General features: G+C 41.3%; 2 protein-coding genes across 2 annotated transcripts; one reads left to right on the plus strand and one right to left on the minus strand.

The window, feature by feature from the left end:
- Positions 1 to 1,358: 1,358 nt before the first annotated feature.
- On the plus strand, positions 1,359 to 3,955 carry dlx3b (distal-less homeobox 3b). Its single transcript, XM_079238063.1, has 3 exons — positions 1,359 to 1,873; positions 2,588 to 2,772; positions 3,106 to 3,955. Exons 1-3 carry the CDS (start codon positions 1,531 to 1,533, stop codon positions 3,418 to 3,420), a joined length of 843 nt encoding a protein of 280 aa, XP_079094189.1. The 5' UTR covers positions 1,359 to 1,530; the 3' UTR covers positions 3,421 to 3,955.
- A 4,928-nt stretch (positions 3,956 to 8,883) lies between these two features.
- On the minus strand, positions 8,884 to 12,172 carry dlx4b (distal-less homeobox 4b). The gene is made up of 3 exons (XM_079238086.1): positions 11,729 to 12,172; positions 10,917 to 11,110; positions 8,884 to 9,520 (listed from the first exon to the last, which is right to left on the minus strand). The coding sequence occupies exons 1-3, from the start codon at positions 12,048 to 12,050 to the stop codon at positions 9,272 to 9,274; spliced, it is 765 nt and encodes a 254-aa protein (XP_079094212.1). The 5' UTR covers positions 12,051 to 12,172; the 3' UTR covers positions 8,884 to 9,271.
- Between the last annotated feature and the right edge of the window lie 2,676 nt (positions 12,173 to 14,848).

Raw genomic sequence — 14,848 nt, forward strand, 5'->3', positions numbered from 1 at the left:
ATAAAATGACGAAATCAATTTTTTTCTTTTTCTTCATTGTCGATTAATCTGTCGATTTGTTTCTTTCTGTGTGTTAACAATGAAAAATGTATTTATTTTAATGTTTTTATATATAGATTGAGATTTTGGCATAATAAGCACTGGGTGGTTATAGTTCCAGATTTCTTTTCAGATTTTATTGAAATGTGGGTTATTTGGGTGAACTGACCCTTTAAAACTTCACGCATGCGCTACAGAAACCTACCAAAAGAGGGCGGTAGTTCATCAGACATGAGGGGCGAAAAAGGAAACGCACGTTATATCACAGCTATCATTTAAAACTTTAAATTGTGATTTGGTGAAAAATGTTTATTCAACAATGGGAAATATGTTCAGCCGGTAAAACCCAGTGTGTACATCACCGTCAGTGTGAAGCTGCAGTGTTCTATTTTGCAGGCAGATTCACTGTTTGTGAATGAACACCAGGGGGCGCTGCGCACCGCGCGTTCTGCTCACAGCAAACGAGCTGCAGAAAAAGTGGGAAGAGTGAACATTTTCATTGTTTTAATTAAAATCGAAATAATATATTTTTTTACATTCTCTTGGGCAAAATATTCCAGGAAATAAATAAAAATGAAAAAATGTAATGCGAACTGGTTTACCTTAAATATTATGTGCTGTGAAGAAGTCATACCGTCATAGTCTTTTTCTAACTACGTTGTTTCGAATTTGCATTTTCACACACGCACACACACCTACGCGCACACAACACGGACAGTGAAGAGGAATTTACCCTCAGGCAATATCAGTTGAACGAGTTTTTCACCTATCTCCTTCCATCTCTTTCACGTAAAGTTCACTGTCCGACAACTCCTTTGAATGACAATACGATTCTGCGGGAGGCCGGCTGGCAGACTTTCAATGGGCTGAATCAAGTGTGATCTCGAGGCACTGTTAAGAAAACATTGCATAAAACATTAAGGAGACGGTCTGGCTGCAGGGATTAGGCTTTATAAAGACTCTGAGCAGCTATTGTGTTGTGTTAACTTGGTGCCAGCCTGTAGATGTTACGGATGTTGAGAAAAAAATGGACCTAGTAGTTGTGTGTTTTTGTATAGGTGGTCCATGAAGGCCCACAGAGCTGCATGTTCACAGTGAACAGGTAAATGCAAATGTAAGGGGGGTGGGGGGAGAGAAAAAAGTCAAGACGCTGAGGTTTGCGTGCCTCTGCGCTCCTGGCTGAAGGCTGGCTCTTACCACGACTTCGCCTTGAGCGTAAGAGGAGGAGGGGGAGGGCAGCTGAGCCAATGGGAAGGCAGCTTCCAGTCCAGCTCTCTATAACTCTGTGACCCAGACGCCGAGCGATGCCACAACCAAGTTACTGCAGCCGGGAAACTTTCGGTGGACTATAAAGATCTCCAAAACCTTTCAAAGAGCGCGCGCCCACAACAATTATTTATTGCGATTTTGCTTTACGCACTCCACAACGACAACAACAAGAAGAAGAGGATCCACCAGTGGGCTTTCTTTACTCTGGAGGGCTGCTTTAACATGAGCGTCGGACAGACGTATGACAAGAAGATAGCGAGTATTTTGACCGATCTACCAGGATCTATGAGTTGCCACCCGAACTCCAAGGACTCTCCGACCCACCCAGAGTCCTCGGTGACGGACATGGGCTACTACAGCGGACAGACGGGCCCGAGCCATCACGAATACTACCAGAGTCAGGCGTACGGACAGCCCATGAACTCGTATCACCATCAGTTTAATCTGAACGGAATGGGAGCTGCTGGAGCGTACGCGACCAAATCCGAATACCCATACACAAATAGCTACAGACAGTTCGGACATTACAACAGAGATCACCTGCAGGCCTCCCCTCCGTGCTCAGGTAAATGTTGAGATGGTGGATCATCGTGTATTTGTATGCGATCATGTTTAGTTCCAATTGTGTTATGTGTGATGTCATCTGCGCGTCACTTGTTTGAGATGAGATAAGTCTCGAAAAAGAGCATGTGATTGAATATGAAATCATACTGAGTTACCAGCTATGTTTTCAGTGTTATTCATCATATTTTGTTTGTGGATTGTCTGTTGTGTTTTTATAAATGATTATATTGTTTGGGGAAAATGTTAAATATGATGTTCTGATTTAAGTCAAATCTCATTATTTATTTATGTTTCTATACCCAGACATTTGACCTTTCAATGTATATGTATATTTGATTTAAATATAATATTTGTTCATGTGTTCATGTTTTAACAGCATGCCTATAGCTGATCATAAAACCATGATGGTTTGATTAGAGCTTGTAATAATCACTCCGTCGATTTTAATATGTCAACACTGGCTTGCCAGAATGTAAATTTGATAAATTACTTTTATCTTACCGTTTTGGTGATTTGGTTTTGTGGTATTTGCCTTTGAAGTTGTCAAATATTTATAACTTTGGAGCAATTGTGTCACAATCATATGACAAAGCAATTTTAAACACACAATGTGTATGTGTGTTTTACGTCCATATTGCTCAATGTTTTACAAGTAATTGATGTTAAGATTTTCTTGATGGTCTATTTCATCGAAACAATGTTTTCTGCATTTTAGTGAAAGAAGAGCCAGAGCCTGAGGTCCGCATGGTGAATGGAAAACCGAAAAAGATCCGCAAGCCGAGGACGATCTACTCCAGCTACCAGCTCGCTGCTCTGCAGAGGCGCTTCCAGAAGGCTCAGTACCTCGCTCTCCCCGAGAGAGCGGAGCTGGCGGCCCAGCTCGGCCTCACCCAGACACAGGTAAGCAGCCCGACACCTATTGTATTGATATTTTCTAATTCATCAATATGCGTAGAGTCATGTGAGTCATGGCGTCCCAAATACGGCAAACAATTTGTTCTGTAATGATCCAACGATGCGTAATCATCCAATTACGCAGCGCACTCTCTCAATTTGCTCCACTTCATTGAGATGAAAGTTAAACTATTAAATTATATATATCTCCGTAAAATATTGCAAAATGTATGTAGGTCTCTCTTTTTTTAAATGTAAAATTCTAAAAGTTTTACAGCGATACTTTTTTAAAAATTAATTAATGTAATGCAATTAATGTTCACACTCGTATTATCCCAGGTCAAGATCTGGTTCCAGAACCGGAGGTCCAAGTTCAAGAAGCTGTACAAGAACGGCGAGGTTCCCCTGGAGCACAGTCCGAACGCCAGCGACTCCATGGCCTGCAACTCCCCGGCCTCCCCCGCAGTCTGGGACAACAGCACCCCGCAGAACACGCCCATCAGCAGACCTCAGGTCCCGCAGCCGACGCACAGCTCGTCGCCGCCATACCTGGAGGATTATAACAACCACTGGTACCAGCAGGGATCACACCTACAGCACCCGGGCACCGTGCACCACCCAGTCCCACAGCAGAGTGTGGGAGCTGTTTATTAATAAGAACAAAGACTCAGCAGATTTCCCTTCTCAAACCAAGTCCACAATGACTCTGAAGAGCGAAGGTGGGCTGTACCGGGAGCAGGCCCGAAGGGAAACTTTGCTCTTGTTTTCTGGATGATAACAACTGTCTCTGAACTGGGGTTTCCTTTCTCAAATCACATAAGGGATTTCTGATATTTAACGGACGTCCGGCGTGTTTTTTTTAAATTATTTATCGCTTCTGTTGTCTTTCTTTCAATCCTTTTGTAAACGAATATGCAACGTTTTTTTTAAGTAGCTATAACCACAAGCCGAATATTTACAACTGTGCATTCAATTTGTAGCGCGTCACAAAAAAAGAACTCAGGTCATATTTATATGGATTTGTACAAAACGTCGAAGGCTGTAAATAAGTGTTTATATTAAGAACCACTATGATAATATGTGTTTGAAATGGAATGACAGCACTGTGGTGCTTCCAAAACTATTATCACATTCATGTAATTAGTTCACCTGTTGCCTTCTTGTCAATTGAATAAAGTTGTTAATTGCATGTTGTGTGTCTAGCCCCTTTATAAAACGACTGTTGTCAAAACGCCCTTCTTATGCATGACTGGCAGTTCAATAGTCAGCGCATAGGAACTGTTTCCGAAAGAGAAAATGTAGGAATCAGTTGAATCAGATTGAACATTTTCTAATAATTAAATACATTATTTAGAATTAGATGACTTACTTTGAATCTTGATACCTTTGGGTAAAACATATGCTTGCACAGAGCACATTCACAAAAAACGTACAGACGTCATAAACATTTGCGATAATATATATATATATATATATATATATATATATATATATATATATATATTTTCTCCACGTATCATAGGTCTGAATAGTCCATTGGGTCTAATGGTCATAGTGAGCTGACTGAGCTGCGTGCAAAGCGTTGCAGTAGGAGGCGACATACAAGCAGACATGTTGGAGTCAGTCGGTTTTATTACTATTCTGCTGCCAGATAACAAGAGAGAAGTCAGCTCGTTGCACACGCACGCACGCACACGCACACACGCGCGCGCGCATTGGTGTGCGGGGGCGAACCAACTCTGTGGCCGCAGGCAGCGCGCGCAGCAGGATGGATAGAAACGCTGCCAAATATTGACGGCATAAGGAAACACAGCCCCTTTTTATTTTTTCTGTGTCTCACTTTATACTCTGGGTTTCATCCTTTTGCATTTAGCAAAGCAGTTCTTGTGAAAAATGATAAACCTGAAATACAGTGATATTAATTAATAGCTGAAAGATGTTCTCGAAACAGGACAGCTCCATTGATGACTGTTAAGATAGTCATACAAATCACGACTTCCCTTTCAGTGTCTCCCCGTCTAATAATAATGACAGAGGGCATTGACCTCAGTTTGGCCACAAAAGCATGCGTTATTAAATATGCTGCACAAACCATTACACGATGGGGTAACCGCTGATGGCGATCTAATACACATGGACCACCAAGACGCCATTACGCACTGGGAGAAAATGTACCCACGGTGTTTTATAGGTTAACCATTTCTATTACTTTTATCAACTATAATGTTCTGCGCTCTGGACTGGAGGTGTTACTCTGTGAAAGCAACATTGTATCGTTGCAATAAGAGCATTATAGCTTCAAATGTGAATTTAGAAATGTTGATCTTAAACCATCAAGTCTCACAGTGTGCCTTACATTTTATTTGTCTCAAATTGGATTTTGTTGGATTTATTTGCATCACCAAAAATATGTTGGAATAAGACATAATTAATTGATAAAATAATGCTACTTTATTTAATTCTGGATATAGATTCTTTGACAGTATGATTGTTTAATCCTTTTGATGGACTTGATGGGACAAAATAGTTTACATAATATATACATTTATTTATAGTTAAAATATGTCTTTTGGCCAATATGTGTTCACCTTGATTGGCTAGAGTTTGCTCTCTGTTATTATTGTTTGTATATGAGAACATATGTCTGACACATACACGAGTGATGTTGACTAAATCAATACACGTTTAATGGATGTGTGAATTACAACATTGTGCAATATTCACGTATATTCATTCATATTCCTTCAATTTATTTGATATAATTTAAGAGGAACTCAGTTAATTCCATTGATCATTTGAAAGTGTTCTAGAACTACATTTAAAATTAATTTGAAAGGATCTTTGGACTAAAACCATTTTTCTTTTCATATTTTTTTCTCTTTCCTGTCACATTTACTATTCAGGGTTCTTGTGCACTTCTTGGTTTCTTTGACGCTTGTGACATCTAATATTTTTTTTGTTTTTAAAAACCGCTGCACATATTTCTACCAAACTTCTCATACATGCTTTCAACATTGGCCAAAATAATCCTATTTCCCTGAACTCAACACCAGTTGTCTACAGCATCACTCATCATCTCGGGGCACTGTGCTGATTGGACAAATGCAGCATGAGTACTATTGCCTTTTGATATCAATGAAATCTCATCAAGAGAACATATGACCTCCCCTCAGTGGCTCCCTCAGCGTGTGTGGCCCTCAACTGTTGTCAGGGGAAACATTTGTGCCGAAGACAAACGTGTGTTCACTACAGGCTGCACTTGTGTGTGTGGGCTGTGAGACGTGTCCATGTATGTCATCTCTAAACATTAACAAGTGTAAGTAGCCATCGAGGTGGCGGTGAACTGTTGAACTTGAATGTGATCCTGCATGGCACAACATCACAGCACCCTAAATAGAGCCGGTGCCCGGGCCCCTGAGAGCCCCCCCCCCAACAGTAAACGGAGTGGTGTCGGCACTTGTCTCTGGGGTGCAGCGATATGGGTTGAGATGGAGGTCGTGAGCTGAAATGCATGGAAAGACTTGCAGCTGTCCAACACTTAGTCCGGGCCCTGGCCGAGCCTCGGCTGCATTAGGATCACTCAATCGCTCCATCTTCAATCTTGCTGTAAACTGGGAAGAAATGAAGGGAGAAAGGCATCCTTGACAGCTGTACTGGTGAACCCTGGCTGACCTCAGGCCAGGGCCAGACTGGACTGTGTGCTGATGCTCCACAGCCAGTCATCACATCCTGATAACACCACCCACACAGGGAGGATTCGCTGCTGCTCAGGCATAAGCTCACCATGACCTACAAAGTGAAAATATGTCCTCCAGACATGAGTTTCAACAATAAAACAAATCTTAAATGGGTGTTTTCCATCACATTTTGTGAGTCCCTGGCCTTCTTAAATCCAGTGTATTGGTCCAATCTCACTGTGTGTGTGTGTGTGTGTGTGTGTGTGTGTGTGTGTGTGTGTGTGTGTGTGTGTGTGTGTGTGTGTATCATGTGCCAAATTAAGTCAAGCCTTCCCCTCAGATGAAACCAAATCATGCATTCACTCTCTCTAACAAGGGAAGCTGCTCACAATTACCCGAGATGTCAGATCACTCAAGTTAATAACAATAATCACCCCGGAGACCTGCTTTGCCATTCGCACAGCAACTGGGATTTAATTACAAGCTATTTTCCCTCTTATTGCTATCCTGGAATTAAAATCCATCAGACACATCCTATCTGATAACTCTGACCGTCTGCAGCATTGATACAGTCGTACTTGCCTTCATCATTACCCTTCAACCCATCGCACAGCCTCCCGTCCCCTCATTTTAGCTCATGTATTAAACCAGCAGCCTTTTCACTTTCCCTTCAATCTGCCTGCATGATAATTGGCCTTGTTTGAAAGGTCCTAATCTGTCTGTCCAACTCCACAAGCCATTATTCTAATCTGGAGATGTGAAATTGCCTATAATTTTCCCTGATGCCCCCACCACTTGCCTCTTCTTCCCCAAGCCTGCATGTTTAACAAGGCACATAATGATCAAGGAAAAGGGTACGAGGGTGTGTATGTGTATATAAAGAAAGATATGTTAGTGTAACACAGTGCTTGGAGGAGTGTGAAAAAATCAGCTTGGAGGAGAGAAAACACAGCGCTCTGATGTGGCTTTTGTTCTTCAGAGAAACACCACTGCAGGCTTTGGACCTCCCGAACCAGGCTGCACTATTTTGACTAAGGTAAGACAGTGTAGCCCATACTGGTGGTGCCCATCAGCTTGCTTACATAGATGTAGGCACGTTTGTTTGCAACGAGATGTGCAAGTGTCCACTGGCTTTGCTGTTAATGAACAATCTGTTATCTTATAGAAATAACAGTTGTGCAAGATTTCAGGGAGAAAAGTGGATAATTAAATGTATTCATTTATTTAATTAGTTGATATGGTAACTATTTTATTGCAACCATACACAAAGAGCTACACCTGTAATAAAAATTATTGTATTGTATGTACCATACTGTATATTCCCAGTATTTGTAGCAATATCAGAAGAAAATGTCTCCCGATAGCAACTTGTATGATTAGTTGTTGACCTAATCCCTTTGTGGGTGACATCAGACAAATTGTATCTAATGTTTGCCAGGCAGCTAAAACAGCAGAGTGATGAAAGGAAGAAAGCAAGTGATTGTTTCTTTAACGAACCATTCGGTTTCATTAGTCCACCCCCAATTTAGGTGAGTGCAAAGATAGAAAAAGCTCATTTAAACAGTGTAACCGCCAAATTGTGCAAATCAGTGCAAACGACCGTAAATCAGGTGCACGTTTATTGGAGGAACCGTTTGTTATCTTATTATGTCACCAGCAAGTTTTAAGTTTGAGCTCTTTGAGACGAGAAAGAACGAGACGCTTGTTAACATGCTGGCCTACACGTGCTTTATCTCCTCCTCCGGAACGTGTCCCTCATAAAGTTGCCTCAGTCCTCCTTTCGGGGTAAACATAAATTAGTTTGTTTGACATTAAATGTGTTAAAATATCAAACTGTCTTGTTGCTGCAATGCTGACTTTCAAATTAAAATAAACAATTAGGAATGCACGTTGTCGTAGCCTATTTGTCCGTGCGTAAAAGTTACACCGCAACCACCGTGCGTAAAGGTGGCACTCCACATCCCCTTTGGTTCATCATGAAGGGAACTATTTTTGGGGGGATGTGTGTTGTGTTAGCTTTATAAAGAAAGTATCCCAGTTATCAGAAAACACGAGGAATACAATTAACAATGGATTTAAGATGTTTTGGGGAAAAAATCTGGCAAAATCAACGCAGATCTGCAGGTGTATTGACAAACTGCAGCTGATGTCCCGGTTTTAAATTATCTCACGCACTGATCTGTGAGTGGTTAACACACCTCTGTAATTAGTAAGACAGTATTGCATCCACTCAGGAACGCTTTTGTTCGCGAGACTCACAGATTCTAGTTGTCATTAATCTGACTCCTGTAGGCAGTGTATTTTACGGTTTGATGTTTACAATCACACGTTCATGTATCCCTTTCAATAATTGAACATATCATGTTTTAAACAACTAATGAAGCAGCAACCAAAACCAACATATCACACACGAGATTCATCGAAATAATAGCAATCCAACAGCTATTTATTAGCATAATGTTCAAAGCATGTGTTGGGTCGTGCAGCTGAAAATCATTTCATAAAGACGTATAGATCCATGCACACAATCTACATTCTTTAAAATGCTTTTCATCCAGAGTCTCTTGGTAAACTGCACACGCATTGCAAAGAGGTGAGGCCGTGCACCAGAAGTTGCAGTGACATGAAAACAAATCTAAAAATATATTTGATGCCTCGAATTTTGCTGTGAAAATTCAATTTAAAAAGCACACAGAATACAAATAACATGAACACGATCTCTTAAAACACACATTTAAACACAATTCAGCACTGAGAGGGGGCCTCGAGAGTAACCAGCAAGTTCATTTGAGCCGAGACCCCATGGCGAGGACCCCATGACAGTCCACTCACATCATCTGAGGCCGGGGCACCGCGTCCTGATGGGGATGGTGGTGGTTTGGGTACCAGTGGCCAAAACTGTTCATGTAATTGTTTGGGTGCATTTGGGCTCCTTTGGAGACCTCCCAACGCTGGGGCATCCCGGGTGAGCAGGGGGAGATGGAGTTCGTGCTGTGAAGATGTTCGCCCTCTGATCCGCTGCCTCGCTTTATGATCTTTTTATACTTGGATCGCTTATTCTGAAACCATATTTTCACCTAAAAGGAGAAAATGCACATAATTGTAATTGCTTTTAACCATCAGTCATATAAAAGGCAAATTATACCGCAAATGGCTTTTCGTCAGCGCAGCATATTTTCCTCCAAATTAAACTCAATACACTTTCCCGAATTTGAATATTGTTACCAACAAAACCCTCATAACTCTTTGTGTTGCGTCTGCAAATCCCGGGCCGACTGAGTGGCATTACAGCTGCGCTCTCCTATTGTTCGCTGCTCTATGAGTCCAATGGTGCATGAGAGTGACAGCAACCAGCCGAGACTGAAAATATTGTTAAATAAATAACAGCCCCAAAGGGCGTTGTGGTTGATTACCGGCAATTTCTGCTGATTCTAAAATAAAATGGCTAATTTTACGACCGGGCGATGGTGTGAATATTCAAAAATTGCATCAAAAGAATCGATTTGATTTGTTTATTATTCTTTCTGAAAATTCAAAACAAAAGTAATACTAGTAGTAGGCGAGTCGACATCTGAAGACTTCTTTGTTCCAGATGAGATACTGATACGTTGACACGTGACCTGTTTGTCTCCAAAATATGTTCACATTCTTATGCTTCAATATCTCAGCATTTCCAAACATTTACATCGGAATTGCTCGTGAAATTGCATTCCGAATAAGTGCAAATGCAGTTAAACACAAGAAAATAATTTACAATAATGCGTATAATTGGTTTAATTTCATAATGTTTTCTAGAGTTAAACATCGAAAATGCCCCTAATTCTACAATTTTTAAATGTTGATAATTTTGGAACTGCAGTCATGCTGCATTCACACACCTCAAAGGACCTGGCTTGACAAAGGAAATGCAGCCATGAAAATAAGTCTAGTAAATAAGACATTAATTAAAGGATCGAGTTACAAATCACAACAAGTTGGTCTCTATTTGATCTCCTGAAGGCTGTGATCCCTGATAATACAGCAATTAAGAGGTTTCCTTTTCAAGAGTTTCAACATCCACTTTCTCTCAGCAATACATTTCTTCAATCTGTTTGAAGTTAGATTAATTAAAAACGTATAATATCTTAAATATTGCTCCAGTACAAATACAAATTGCAGTTCTGCTGTTTTAGGCTGAATAATAGTGAAATTATTAAAAGCACAACTTTCTAAATTACCCCAATTATTACAATTATTATGTATTAATAATAACCGTAACAATAATAATGCTACAAATATACTGCTACTACTAAGATTACTACTACTACGATTACTACGACTACTACTACTACTACTACTACTACTACTACTACTACTACTACTAATAATAATAATAATAATAATAATAATAATAATAACGACAGTAAAGTAGTGCATGTAAATCCAGACACTTTCACGGCTCCTTTCAGGACAGCTGCTGAGTTGAAGGCCCACCTGAGTCTGGGTGACTCCCAGTTTGGCCGCCAGGTCCGCGCGCTCCGGTAAGGCCAGGTACTGGGTCTGCTGGAAGCGCTGGTGCAGAGCCTGCAGCTGCAGACTGGAGTAGATGGTCCGAGGCTTTCGGATTTTTTTCCCCTTTCCATTTAGACGAATGTCCCTGCTCTCAATGGCCGTGGACTTCTCGCGATCTGGTGGATTGAATTGTACTTTGATGATTTTGTTTTGACACAGATTCAGCACACACAATAAATACAGTGGCTGACAGGCCCCGCACTGCATGCTGTTAACACAAAAGTATTTCAAGCGAAATCATGTTGGTTTTTATCATGGCTATCATATTAAAGCGTCCCCTAATCACATGGCCTTACATGGACGGATTATATTATATTAAATGGTACATGAGGGTAAAACAAACAGTTCCAGTGGTAGGGCCGGGTTGCATGGGCCATAAGTGGAATCAGCAATTAAAAATGATGGTCAATAAAATGAATGGCACCATCTGCCTTTATTGAATAACATGAGTGGTAAAGAGGGAGCGTCCCCGGGAGGCGGTGTTTTGAATGTTAGGCCTTGTTTGGACATCACTGACCTGCCGACGTCCATAAGTTAAACTTTCAATTTATCACATTATATATGACGGGGAAAACATGATTATTTCTTTATTTACTAAACCTCAAAGTTCACTGTTTATCCCATTATTAAAATGACAAATTGTCAATTGGCGCGCTGTGCGTAAATCATATTTGTGCCAAATCAGAGTTGTATAGCCACACCATAGTCCGGCTCGACCAGACTTCGCCACATACCTGTGTGCTCTAACCTGCTGTGGGCCAGCCTGCTGCTGTTGCTGTGATTGCTGTGCTGGTAGGACATGTACGCGGACTGGGGATGAGTGTTCACCGCGTTGGGGTAGGCGTAGCCCAGAGAGCGGCCATAGGACGCGCTGGCAGGAAAAGGACTTTCGTGCTGGGAATGCCCGGCAGCGTGCAAGCCATGGACGGGGTACATGTGCGAGAGTCCGGGGGAGAGCTGCTGGTGAGCCGGATGTCCGTGGCCAAATTCTAGAAAGGCCGATTTGGAGGGATCGGAGGCGTTGAGACTGTCAGGCATGAACCCCACAGACATCATTAGCTAATACGCGAGTCCATAAACCCGTCGCTCTGGAGAGGCTTTCATGAGCTCTATCGGGCTGCGAGGAAGACTTGGAACAAATCCGCACTTGCGTCCAACGCTTTGCTCGTGAAAAAAAACGTCCCGCTGCAATGAGTTACAACCCGCATGTTCACTGTTTTAGGAGAACGTCACGATCAAACATCCGTCTTTACATCTTTGGAGGTTCTTCAGAAACCTTCTGCCTGCAGATCCCCAGTCTCACCGCCGTCCATCTGCGAGCTCTCTGATTGGTCTTCAGCAGCCAGCTGTCACTGCAGCTCCACCATTACACTTTATTAACATGTGATATGCAGCTCTGCAGCCAGCGGGGACCTCCTTCTTTATGGATTATGAAATGATTTGGTCATATGTAGAAATGTTATTATAATCGATACATCGTTACAGCGCTTAATATTGTCTGTATCCTGAACACATTTACGATTTTAGAACATTTAATAACTTGTTGAAAATCATAGCTTTATTTTACCTTTCTGATTAAATATTCTAGTTGCTATTGTGGCAATTTAGGTCAGTTTCAAGAAGGTTCGAAAATTAGGTCAAGAAATATGGGCAATGATGAATATGATAAAACTACTAATAATAATGAATTTACACAATCCAAAGTTCCCCTAATGTATTGTAATGTAAAATAAAATAAGATTTGGAAGTTTCGTTTATGAAGTTCATTAAGTTTCATTTTCCGTTTCATAATAGTTTAAATAATGTAATCAGTCACAAAGTTTATTAGAAACTCCAAATGAATAAATTAATACATTGTATACAGGTCCATTTCTAATTGTGTACTAGATAATAATTGTGCTCCGTGGCGCCGGCTGATGAACTATGAACTTTAAAGAGTTTAACTGACTTCAAAATCTCGCGATCACTCGGAAAACATGTTCTGATATTTGGAATTATATTATGGAGCAAACGTTCCCATTCACGTCGTTATAGACTTATGAAAATTCCTTGCAGAAAAATAAAGGACATGAATAAAATGTTGTCACCCTTAATTGTCACTTAATTGTCACTTTAATTTAATTATTAATTAATGAATTGTCACTTTAATGTAATTAATGAATTGTCACTTAATTGTCATTGTCACCCTTAAGACGTTTTGTCAAACTCAGGATATACATTTGACAGCCTATTCAACACTCACAATTTGGGGATGACTACAGTTACCTAGTAACAAATAGCACTAGTAAAGGGATAAACGTAGAATACACATAATTGGTTGGATTACAAAAGGGACTGAAGATGAACATTTGATAAGAATGACAAACCCTGGATCCAAAAGGGTGTTTGATTTCAGTTGTGTAGATTTAAAAAATACTCAGCCCACATGCAACTCACATTAAACACTAACAAAATGTCAAGCTTTTTAAAATAAGGCAAACACAAACCTATCAAACCCGCCAAGACAAATTCCTTATATGTAAACACATATATGGCAATAAATGGTTCTGATTCTGATTCTGAAAAGAGGTATTACAGACAGCCGAGTCAGCAAAAAGCTGCATGTATGGGGGAGAGAACATGGTGACCAGCTCAAAGAGCACCCCTGTCTCCATATTTCAGTTGACTCATTCTCGAGCATCCACAGGTGGAGAAGACAAAACAGTGTGGGGGACTATATTTTCAATAAGTCACATACAGATTGGATCTCAGCTAAATCACATGTAAACTGCAGTGAATTTATAAGAAGAGTGTTTGGTGGGTTGAGCGTGGTGCTGAGCCGCTGGCCAACCCCGTCATTTTGGTCATGTCCCACTGTATGCAACTACTGGGAATCCAGCAGCACTCTCAGAGGCCCGCTGGAGGCTGGAATGATTCCCGATTTCCAATTCCCCACAGGCCTCCGCCGAGCAGCCAGCCAGAACAAAGCCACAAATCATTATCATAGTAAAAATGTTCAGTCACCAAAAAAAAGAGAAGAAAACAGGCTGCTGAGAAGCCATTTTCATATTGTGGGCACAAGTTCCAGACACAGGGCCTCACAGCTTTGGCATTATATTATATAATGAGAGAATGCAATACTGTGGAGATGTAAGAATTTATAGCAGCATTATTGGTGTTGGGAATACGGTTGCAATATGGTATTTACAGTTGGCACCAGTGACTTACAGATTCATGTTGCAATAGGAGCAGGTGTTGCATTTCACTCCTATGTTACCAATGGGAAAACAACCTTTGTGGGTGTATAGTTCACAGAAAAGTCCCACTTTTTGACAGATGAATGGGATCAGGGAGGCCAAATGAAGATAAACACAGATGCTTTGAAGACGCAGAGGCCTATGGGCATATGTGTGCAGCTCTCTCGTGAGGAACTTTCCAACAGCTGAATGCAGAGGATTGAGTCCCGGATGTGAATATCTGTCAAAACCGTGCAGGCCCAAAAGGTGTGGGCACAGGCGGTGTACAAGGCATGCGAGGGAGAGAGAAAGCAAGGGAAGGCGGCTCTTTAAGGCTTGTAATTATGTCTGTATTGCGGGTGAAGAACAAAGGCGAGCCCTGCAGTCATAGGGCAGGGATGGGTCCGCCTCACCGTGGCGGACTTAATACACGCAAGGGGATGATGTTAAAAACAGTCACACACACACTCCTGATACAGCCCAGACTCACTGGCGTCTACTCTGCTGCACAGTGCATACGCCTGCAGAGGTGTGTCTGACATAGGTGTGTGTTCTCTCTCTCACTCACACTCACACTCATACATGCCAGTCGAGTTTGTCCATCATGCAGCTCTGAGGCAGAGTGACAGCATTCTTTGT

The sequence above is a fragment of the Taurulus bubalis genome (assembly GCF_910589615.1).
Source record: "Taurulus bubalis genome assembly, chromosome: 2".
Classification (NCBI taxonomy): domain Eukaryota; kingdom Metazoa; phylum Chordata; class Actinopteri; order Perciformes; family Cottidae; genus Taurulus; species Taurulus bubalis.